The sequence below is a fragment of the Cherax quadricarinatus genome, chromosome 41, assembly GCF_038502225.1.
Source record: "Cherax quadricarinatus isolate ZL_2023a chromosome 41, ASM3850222v1, whole genome shotgun sequence".
NCBI classification, from domain to species: Eukaryota; Metazoa; Arthropoda; class Malacostraca; order Decapoda; family Parastacidae; genus Cherax; species Cherax quadricarinatus.
In genome coordinates, this window is record NC_091332.1 from 11,549,215 (window position 1) to 11,560,289 (window position 11,075).

General features: G+C 37.5%; 1 protein-coding gene across 3 annotated transcripts in view; it reads right to left on the reverse strand.

Annotated features, from left to right (window-relative positions):
- Positions 1 to 4,008: 4,008 nt before the first annotated feature.
- The window catches only part of LOC128695765 (complex I assembly factor ACAD9, mitochondrial), a 66,261-nt gene continuing 59,194 nt past the window's right edge, over positions 4,009 to 11,075 (reverse strand). For 2 of the 3 annotated variants that reach the window (XM_070093018.1, XM_070093015.1), the window contains 2 exons: positions 8,668 to 8,807; positions 5,463 to 5,861 (listed from right to left, as the gene is read on the reverse strand). In XM_070093018.1, coding sequence (XP_069949119.1) covers positions 5,478 to 5,861; positions 8,668 to 8,807 — 524 coding nt within the window. In that variant the 3' untranslated portion in view covers positions 5,463 to 5,477. Of the gene's footprint in view, positions 4,850 to 5,462; positions 5,862 to 8,667; positions 8,808 to 11,075 lie in introns of those variants that run through there. The other variant, XM_070093017.1, reaches the window with a different exon arrangement.

Genomic DNA, 11,075 nt, shown 5'->3' on the forward strand with positions numbered 1-11,075 from the left:
GATACCTGAAATTGTGGATAGAAGCGAACCCTATATATAATAATTTCTCGTTTACATACATACCTATGATAAAGTTTAATTGATAAATTATGCAAAATAATTATAGAATTTATAGGTTGTAGGTTGGTAGACAGCAACCATCCAGGGAGGTACTACCGTCCTGCCAAGTGAGTGTAAAACGAAAGCCTGTAATTGTTTTACATGATGGTAGGATTGCTGGTGTCCTTTTTTCTGTTTCATGAACATGCAAGATTTCAGGTACGTCTTGCTACTTCTACTTACACTTAGGTCACACTACACATATATGTACAAGCGTATAATATATACACACCCCTCTGGGTTTTCTTCTATTTCTTTCTAGTTCTTGTTCTTGTTTATTTCCTCTTATCTCCATGGGGAAGTGGAACAGAATTCTTCCTCCGTACGCCATGCATGTTGTAAGAGGCAACTAAAATGCCGGGAGCAAGGGGCTAGTAACCCCTTCTCCTGTATATATTACTAAATGTAAAAGGAGAAACTTTCGTTTTTTCTTTTGGGCCACCCCGCCTCGGTGGGATACGGCCGATGTGTTGAAAGAAGAATTATAGAATTAGCACTTTTTAACTGATGGGAAGCTTCGAAGAACTGCTAGCATTACTACTTTTGCACTTTTGGGGCCATTATGAAGCAAAAATTAAGGGTTATTTTTGGGCCATAGAAAACTTGATAACTGAAACTGTGGATACTGAATCCATGGATACAGGGTGTTCTACTGTAATAGTGCTAGTTTAAATCAGTACACTAACTACAAATTGTTAAAATACTGAAATATAGGAGTATGGAAGAAGTGAATGTTTTCAGATATTTGGGAATTGACTTGTCAGCGGATGGGTTTATGAAGGATGAGGTTAACCATAGAGTTGATGAATGAAAAAAGGTGAGTGGTGCGTTGAGGTATCTGTGGAGACAAAAAAACGGTATCCATGGAGGCAAAGAAGGGAATATATGAAAGTATAATGGTACCAACACACTTATATAGGTGTGAAGCTTGGGTTGTAAATGCTGCAGCGAGGAGGTGGCAGTAGAGATATCCTGTCTAAGGGCAATGTGTGGTGTAAATATTATGCAGAGAATTCAGATTGTGGAAATTAGGAGGTGGTGTGGAATTACTACGAATATTAGTCAAGAGGGCTGAAGAGGAGTTGTTGAGGTTTTTTAGTCAGAGAGAATGGATCAAAGTAAAATGACTTGGAGAGCATATAAATCTGTAGGGGAAGGAAGGCTGGGAGGGGGTAAAGGTGGTTTTGTGGGCAAGGGGCTTGGACTTCCAGCAAGCATGCGTGAACGTGTTGTATAGTGGATGGCGACGAATGTTTTTTGGGATCTGAAGGGCTGTTGGAGTATGAGCAGGGTAATATTTTGTGAAGGGATTCAGGGAAACCGGTTAGCCGGACTTGAGCCCTAGAAACAGGAAGTACAATGCCTGCACTTTAAAGGAGGGGCTTGGGATATTGGCAGTTTGGAGGGACTTCTAAACTGTCGTATCCGAGTGCCTCTGCAAAAGAGTGATTATGTATGAGTGAGGTGAAAGTGTTGAATGATGATGAAAGTATTTTCTTTCTTTTCGGTGATTTTCTTTTTTTTTTGGGGGGGGGGGGGGGTCACCCTGCTTCAGTGGGAGATGGCCAATGTGTCAAAAAAAAAAAAAAAAAAAAAAAAAAAAACTACGAAAGATTACCTATTTCTAGTTATACTACAGGAATTGAGTTATGGTCTATAGTTTGTAATACTGTATGATATTTTAAATGTTTCCAGTGGTTGTAGCTATCTCTTGATTCCTTTCTAAATGTCTACAACATTTAGAATTATTTTCAAGCAGCCTTTTCACAGCTTTTTGTTTACAATTGTGGCCCATTTTATTCCTCATTAAATATGCTGAGCATTCATTATCTACTGTTATAATGTGCCACATGGGGCTACCTAGGGTTTTAATGCTGCACAGTGAAGGAATTAGATCACAAAACCTAAAAAATTTCTTTTTCTTATGAACAAATGAACTGAGAAAATGTGAATAATATATTAGTTTATATGTTGTGTATCTTTATATGTATATGCTTCTAAACTGTTGTATTCTGAGCACCTCTGCAAAAACAGCGATAATGTGTGAGTATGGTGAAAGTGTTGAATGATGATGAAAGTATTTTCTTTTTGGAGATTTTCTTTCTTTTTTTGAGTCACCCTGCCTTGGTGGGAGACGGCCGACTTGTTGGAGGAAAAAAAAAAATGTACATTTTAATGGATTTTTGAACTTACCTGTTTACCTAGATACAGTATGTTTACTAGTCCTGTACTTTTTTTTTTAAATAATTTGCCTATATTCTTAAACTAGTACATGGACAAACTGATATGGGAATTCACAAATAGCCTGCTCTTAAGAAAGGAAAACTTGTGAGGGCATTTTAGTTAGTCCTGTACCACTGCAAGTCACAAATGTGCCTTGACAATTATACATAATGAGCAAAAATGTAGTCATAAGTCAGAAATGTAGTCATAAGCCATATAGAGCACACTCCAGTTTTCTTTGTATCATTTTATAGAATGGAAGACATACTACTGAAATACACAATTTTCCTTGGTTCTAGGACCAGAAGTAGCTTGAAATCTGCCTCAAAGTAGCAGAAATATTCAATTTTTGCCGATTTTCTGGAGGATGGGTAAGACCCCCTACACCCCCAGTCCATTTTATGGTTAGTTTTATTAGGTGTGAGTTAATTATTGGGATGCCCCAAGCCACAACCAATCATTACTGGTTATATTTTATCCAAGAAATATGGCAAACCTTTGAGTTTTTTGTGTGATGATATGAATTCAAAATAAGAGGGAAGTGTAATACAGGATAGGCCTAGGGACATGATTAATGAACAGCTGAAATATTTTAGTGTCAGGAATGTCTGCAATGTTTATTTTGGACTATTTTAAAATTAGCATTTTTGTGTAAAATCGGCTAAATTACTGAATTCTGTGCACTTCATAGGGTAGTTGTAATAGTTGAATGAGAGGATTTTTTGTGTCAATCAACATAACTGAAGGCATACTAGTGAAATAGCTATGAATTTGATCAAATGGAAACAACAGAATTGGCTTAAAATATGACTTAAACAGGCAAAATCTCCAATGTGTGAATTGCACCCAGATTGCTAATTTTGCGCCTGCGTAATTCTGTAAGTTTTCCATCAATTTTCATATTTACTTGACCATTTCAAAGGAATTTTTTTTTTAAAGTGAACACAGAACAATATTAATTTGGGAGGACTGAACAGCAAGAGGGTTAATGAACAACTAGCATTACTAAACACACACACTCATCCTTATTAGTCCATTAAATCAAGGTTTCACTGTAGTTTGTGAGATAAAGAGCATGTGAAGGAAAGTTACTACTGTTGCTGGGCTTAGTGAAAGGTTATGGAACTCTTCAAGAGTGTGGTATGCCATAAGGGTTGAAAGGACAGCTGTAGGTTGGAGGCATAAGGGTTGGACAGAGGAATGAGAGTATAGGACACTACTGGGTATCTGGGGTGGCAGAAGGGATGGAGAGAATCTGTGGTAGGACAACATGTAGTAGTAGTATTTTCCCTATCAGAGGTCCCGGCAATTAGCCACTTGACATCTCGCCAGATATTTACCTGGCACATCCTTACATGATCCAATTTCTATTGGGTGGTGGCACAACCACCTCAGCACTACCAATGGAAGTCACATGAGAACAGGGTTGATAGCAGTTCCTTTTCCCTTCTGTCTAAGTGAATTTTACAAAATGGGAAAATATTCTCACAAATGAGGTTAAAAGGAGGGCTGGGGGTACAATATGTTAAGACTTGATCCAAAGAAAGGGAGAAATTATCTAATTCTTTTGATCAAGAGCACTTTTGCTGCAGCAAGGGCCCCTTTCTCTTTGAAGGGGTCCATTCTTTTAAGAGTAATGTCTATTATACAGCATTAAGTTAATTGAGGTGTATGAAAATAATCTAAGTTTATACAATGTATCTCTTATTTACACTGAAATTTTAAGCCATAATTATTTTCTTCAGAAATGGATGATTCACACAAGCCAGAAAACTATCAATTATGTATACCATACCGTATTTAAAACTATTAAAAAGGAAGAGTTTTAAAAATAGTTATATACATAAACAATGGGACTTAGAGTTTCGAACAGCTCCCAACTCGAACAATTATGTAAGTGTATTTTTGGGGGTCTGAAACGGACTAATCTAATTTAATTATTCCTTATGGGAACAAATTCGTTCGGTAACGGCACTCGCACAGCCTTCTGGAACAAATTAAGTTCGTAACTCGAGGTACCACTACTGTATATTCTACATATTTCACGTGGTGCAAATGGAGTGACAAGATTCAAAGTCCACAGTGTAGCAGTCATACAATTACCAACCCAGTTCCTTGGCAGTTGAATAGAGAGATGAATTGGTAATTTTAGGACTGCCAAACCATGGGTTCAGATACCCCTATCACCCCACTAGAATCATTATACATGTATTCATTTATAATAAATTTTCAACAAATTTCTTATTTTGCATGTTAGGTTAAATCCTAGGTCAAGGAATAAATGGTACTGTATCAACTACATGTAATGCCCAGATTTAACTGAAGCTGCTTCACCAATGTTAGTAATGTATCACCAAAAGACACGTGTCAAAGGATGCTCAGCAGCATATCCTTTATTTTCAATGAGTGTGTCAGCAATTTTCATGTAGGTAGAGTCACTGTTGATAAATGGTCCATTTTCAATATCTTTTACTCTTTTCTTGATACGAGCAGCAGCCTCCTCACAAAACATCATGGCAAGCTGCATCTGTTATGAATATAAATAAAAGATATTACATGAATAAAACAAAAAGAATAGGCAGAAACAGACAAATACACTGCAAGAAGTTTCATAACTGTGTTATGGCGATGTAGTAAGAAAGATTTAACTATACAGTATCTACCATAGTATCATTTCATATTTTTATAATTAAGACACTACAACATCTTAGGAAACAAGCACCAGCACCCTAAGGCAGAAACAGCCATAGTGTCAAAGCCAATTCACAGATCCTAGTCACATGCCCTCATATAATGAGATTTCCATTATAGATCAAAATACTGGGTGGATAGGGGGGCAATGTGGCAGATGTTGCAGGTGTATGGTATAGGAGGTAGGTTACTGAAAGCAGTGAAGAGTTTTTTTACAAGGATAGTGAGGCTCAGGTTAGATTTTGTAGGAGAGAGGGAGATTATTTCCCAGTAAAAGTAGGCCTGTACTGTAATAAGTACACGAGAACCTTTTGGAAAAACAAGAAATTATGTTCTACAAGACCAACAAAACTTTTTTTTTTAAATAGTAAAATTAGAGGCATCTGACAGTACTCTACCATAATTTAGCTGACAGTGTATTTCTACAAAATTAACAGTTTAGCACTTTATGTGAATACTGTATCTTAAAAACAACAGTAACACCCTGTTGCAAATATTAATTTATATACTACTGTACTGGAATCTTTTACTCTACTTCTGAAATGTGCTGAAGGTAATACTATATGCAGGTAAAACTGCAGGTACAGTGGAACCCTGGTTTTCATCCGGTCCGTTGAACATCCGCTTGGAAATCGTCCATACCAGACGCGTCGGCTTGCCCACGGGACGCAGTTGCTCATGCGCACATGACGCAGTCTGCCTTTGTTACTCGTAGAGGGTGGTAGTGATGGTGGTTGGGGGTGGTAGTGATGGTGGTAGGGGTGGTAGTGATGGTGGTAGGGGGTGGTAGTGATGGTGGTAGAGATAACCTCTCCCCTCCTTGCCATCTTCCATACGCCAACATGAGTCTTCAATAAAGGTAAAAGTGATTTAAATGTTCATTTATCCATTTCATTAGTGCTTTATATTTATTTCTCATTGTTTTCTGTATGTAAAACTATAGTTATTCTCTATTAAATGTATTTTTTGTTAATATTTTTGGGTGTCTGGAACGGATTAATTGGATTTACATTATTTCTTATGGGAAATATTACTTCAGTTTTCGGCTGACCTTCTGGAACAGATTAAAGACGAAAACCGGGGTTCCACTGTACCTTTTTTTTAATCCTGGAAAGTGCAAAAAGGAATGATGAAGGGGAAAAAAATGAATGGGTTAAAGTGTACAATTTATCATCAGTTACAAATTTGTTGTAAGGTTAACAAATTACACAATTTTATAGCCTGTGTGGTTCAGTCCTTTCCATAAATATGCAGTAAAAACCTCAGAAGCAACAAAAACTGGCAAAACAACAGCAGGATCCAGCAAACAAAACAGAAAAGGTCTGTTGGAATGGATTTTGTCTATTAACTGTAGTGTCAAGTAGTCTCCAGAACCAATGGACCATTTGGCATTTGTCTGGTACAGGCCAAAGGGCTATGTCCAGGATTTGGCCATTTTGTTGTTGCCTGAGGCATAGGCTGGCCGCATCAGCTTACTGTCCACACTGTTTGCAAGTACACTCGTAATTTGGTGTCCAATATTTCCTGGATTTACAGTGTTTGTGACTTTATTAACATATTAAGTGAAGTGCAATTAACAATGACCTCTAAAGCAAGTGGTGGTGCCAAGAGGAAATGTGTGAGTCTGAGTGCTAAGCAGAAACCTGAAGCAACAAGGAAGGTTGAGCTTGGTGTGTCTGTATAATAATGGGTCATCTAAGTGATTAAGGACCATGTCAAAAGGCACTTGTCCTGTTTCTTGGTGAATAAAATAACAAAAGCATCTCAGTGTCATATGTGTGAGGATTATGGTGTTAAGAAACAGTGTCTGGTATCCATATAAGCAAGGGAAAACTTACAGCATATGCTCTTAAGATGAGTGTAGATTCTAGCCAAAAGTGTTCAACAAGTGGTCCTCAAAAGTATATGACAACAGCCCCAAATAAAAAGCTTGACGAAGTAGTGTATTACTGGTATGTTTAAAAACATGCTGTTGATGTTTATGTTCAAGGTGCTGATCTTTGCTCTGCTGCTAATAGGTAAGCAAAACCTATGAACACAGAACCTCAAGCAAGCCATAGTTGGTCTTGGCATTTCCATAACCTCTATGGACTGAGTAACGAGACCTATTGCAAGGCTGGTAGCATACCCTTGGACAATGTTGACCCATTCGGATTATTGTTAAATGATCTGAGAGACAGTGAGAAGCTCCTTAAATATCAGCTCTACAATGCTGATAAGATTGGTCTATTTTGGTGCTCACTTCCTTCAAACACACTAGCCTTTCAGCAGGAAGGGCACCAGGCTGTAACCTCAGTAAAGCCTACTTCTCAGTATTATGCTGTGCTAATGCTGATGGTTCACACTGACTGAAATGGAAAGTTACAAGCAAGTTGGCATGGCCACAGGATTTAAATCTGCTTGAAGGACTTGCCAGTCAAATATTACAAGGTAAGAAAGGCTTATGTGACTGGGATGTATTTAGAAACTTTTTTTTTGCACTTTTTGTCCCTGAAGTAGAAAAAACACAAGCTGGAGGTCCTCAAACTAGATCCCAAGGAGGTCGAGGCTCTTCATTTGCTTGAAAAAGCACTTGCTTATGGAAGAGCTGAAAAATTAAGCAGCAAAGATTCTAAAATTAAGGCCATATTTTTGCCCCCTAATGCCACCTCCCAGATCCAACTTATAGATCAGGGGTTTATTGCAGCCCGCAAGTTGTACCGGTCTAGGTAAGTAGATGAAGTACTGGTAGTGATAGAGGAAAAAGATTTGGAGAAAGATACCAGAGGCTTATGTAGGTTGCAGAAACCTCTTGCCATCCTCAACCTTGTGGCATCATGGAAGGAATTGAAAAGTACATTAGCTAATGGACAGAAAAAAATCGTTTTATAACCTTGATACTGAGTTTGACTTTGAGGGTTTAAAGGAAGTGATTTTCACTGTACCCTTCAGAAGATGAAAGAAACAGATTTCACAGTGGAATATGTGATGGTATGATTAGAAGAAAACGAGTGATCCTGGTTACCAGATGTTGAGTGATGCAGAAATTGCAGATCAGTCTAGTAGTACTAACACAGCAGACAGAGTAGTGATGAGACTGAGAGGTCACTGACTGTCGGTTGCACAAGATGCAACTGATGTCCTCATCATGTACACTGATCTCTCAGACAAAAGGGAAATACAGGCCTATTATCTACACTTACAAATTCCTATGAGAATGTGTGATTAGAAAGCAGCATCAACGTGGCAAGCAAGTGAAACTGGATACATTCTTTACACCTGTTCTTATCTATGTATTTTGAACCATCTACAATGTCATTAGTGGAGCTCTACAGCTCCTTTGACTCGGAATAAAAGTTATTCCAATATCAATTACGGCACTTTACATTTCCCACTGCTTCCGGCCTTTGTCCAGTCTCCAGATCAAATAAACCAAATCCACTGAATCATGATTTTATTCCTTTATGATTGTGAAAAATAAATTTCAGGATTGAGAATCAACCAACAACTGACACCCCCCTCCTTGCTTTTAATCCATTAAATCACGAGTTCACTGTAATACAGCCCATTTGTAGGAAACAACTTAAAAAAATATACTATCTAATTTTTATTATTAAATGCAGGTATGCTATCCACATCAATAAAAAAAAATGTACTAATTCACATACAACTAACCTCATGAGCAGAATTTCTGATTCCTATGCAATACGAACGTGATGCACGGGACAGCACAGCAGTCATGCCATAGATGTCAATAGCACAGTCAGCCAGACGAGCCAATTCCAGCTGATTTTCAGGCTCGGCTACTTTCAGGCCTATAATGTAAAAATAAAGAGCTGTAAGTCTATTAACCCTTTCGGAGTCTGTGCTATAGTTCTACAGCTTTGAAACCAGTGTTAGGGCTGTAGTTCATGCAGTGCATAATGAGAAAAAAAAAACTGTGACTGTCTTTTTGGTTTAAAACAGCAACTTTGAGGTGTATTTTTGTATGGGTTTTTATGGTTGTATTCACTGTTTCTTGGTGTCATTTGATAGAATTAACAATATATTACAGAAATAGAGATGATTTTGATTGGTTTTATGACTAAAAATAGCTTGAAATGTTCAATTTTTGCTGATGTTCAAGAGTAAGTAAATCACATCACATGTCCAATACACATCAACTGATGGATCTAATATGCGAATTCATGAATGTGCTGATATTATTTATACAACTATTACAATATTGCCTAACAATAAATCTACAACTTTTTGTGAATAAAATTTATGTGAATAAAAAATCAAAATAAAATTCAAGTGTAAAGCCTGGGAACATCACTAATGAACAGAGGAAATGTTATTTTCGTGCCAGGAATGCCTGCTTTGTTTATTCTGGACCCTATTTTGAAATTGGAATATTCTGAAATCACTTTATTTGGGGGTTGAAATAGATGACTAGCAGGTTTCTTGTGCTCAATTGATAAATGGAAGGCATAATAGTGAAACAGCTAAGAATTTGGTCAACTGTAGCAATGTAATTGGCCTAAAATAGGACTCAAAGTGGGCAAAATCACTGATGCATAAATACTGCCGAATGCAAAATTCGTGAAAGTGCAAGTTCATCAATTTTCCATCAAATTTCATACTTTTTGTTTTAATATCTTCAGAAAAAATTCTCAACCATTTCATAAGAAAAAATAAAACATTTTTCTGAAAATTCTTGGACCCTGTGGACAAGTTTCAGATCAGGGGTCTGGACCCTGAAACGGTTCAAAGTGCACCTCTTAACGTCTTAGTTGTAAAATACTGTACAGCCTCTCCTCACTTAACGATGAAGTTCCATTCCTAAGACTACATCAGTAAACGAATTCGTCACAAAGTGAGGAGCACACTATAATGGTAGTGGGTTTGTGTCAACCATCTTTGATATTGTTTTAATATCATCTTTGCACCATTTATAACATTTTTAGTATACTATTTTTAAATGTTTATACAGTAGTGTACTGTATACTGTAATATATAGAATAGAGGAGATCAGCTCTAATATACATTACAGTGGACCCCCGCTTAACGATCAGCTCCCAATGCGACCAATTATGTAAGTGTATTTATGTAAGTGCGTTTGTATGTGTATGTTTGGGGGTCTGAAATGGACTAACCTACTTCACAATATTCCTTATGGGAACAAATTCGGTCAGTACTGGCACCTGAACATACTTCTGGAATGAAAAAACATCGTTAACCGGGGGTCCACTGTATTTATATATGCATACTGGTCAGAGAGCCTGTCATAAGTCCGAGTCGTCAGTAAATGAGTACATCGCTAAGTGAGGAGAGGCTGTACAGTATTATTCTCAGATTATTAGTACAGCATTCACAGCCCTAGAAAGTGAAGTTTTTCCCATTAAGTAGATCATCAGAAACAGCTACTGTTAAAAAAAAAAATGTTTAGGAAGTTTCTAAATACCCTCTACAAGGCCATATAAAATTTACTCTAAAAATTATATACACAGTACTCATTCAAGCATAATTATGAATATCTTTGGACTTGGAACCGTTTAGAGCTAAAATAAAATATTGTCTGGCTTTGAGTGCTGAGAACTCCATCTGTAGGGCTAGTAAACAAGGTAGACAGTTCCAGAAAATATTACTGACAATTTTATTTGTATATTTAAGGTGGAATATTTTTACCCAGTATGATCTTGCAACTGACAGACCCAAGAAGTAGGTATCTAGTGTATGGGTAGCACACAAGATGTATGAATTTCAACCCCTCAAAAATATTAGGAAAGGATGGAGGGAGAGGATAAAAAGGTTTTGTGTGCAAGGGGCTTGGACATGCAGCAGGCACATGTGAGCATGTTGGATTGGAGTGAATGGAGACAAATGGTTCTTGGGACCTGACAAGCTGTTGGAGTGTGAGCAGGGTAATATTTTGTAAGAGGGATTCAGGGAAACCAGTTAGCCAGACTTCAGTCCTGGAGGTGAGAAATACAATGTCTGCACTTTAAAGGAGGAGTTTGGGATGTCCAAATGCCTCTGCAAAGACAGTGATTATGTGTGAATGATGGTGAAAGTGTTTTTCTTTTTTGGGTCACCCTGCC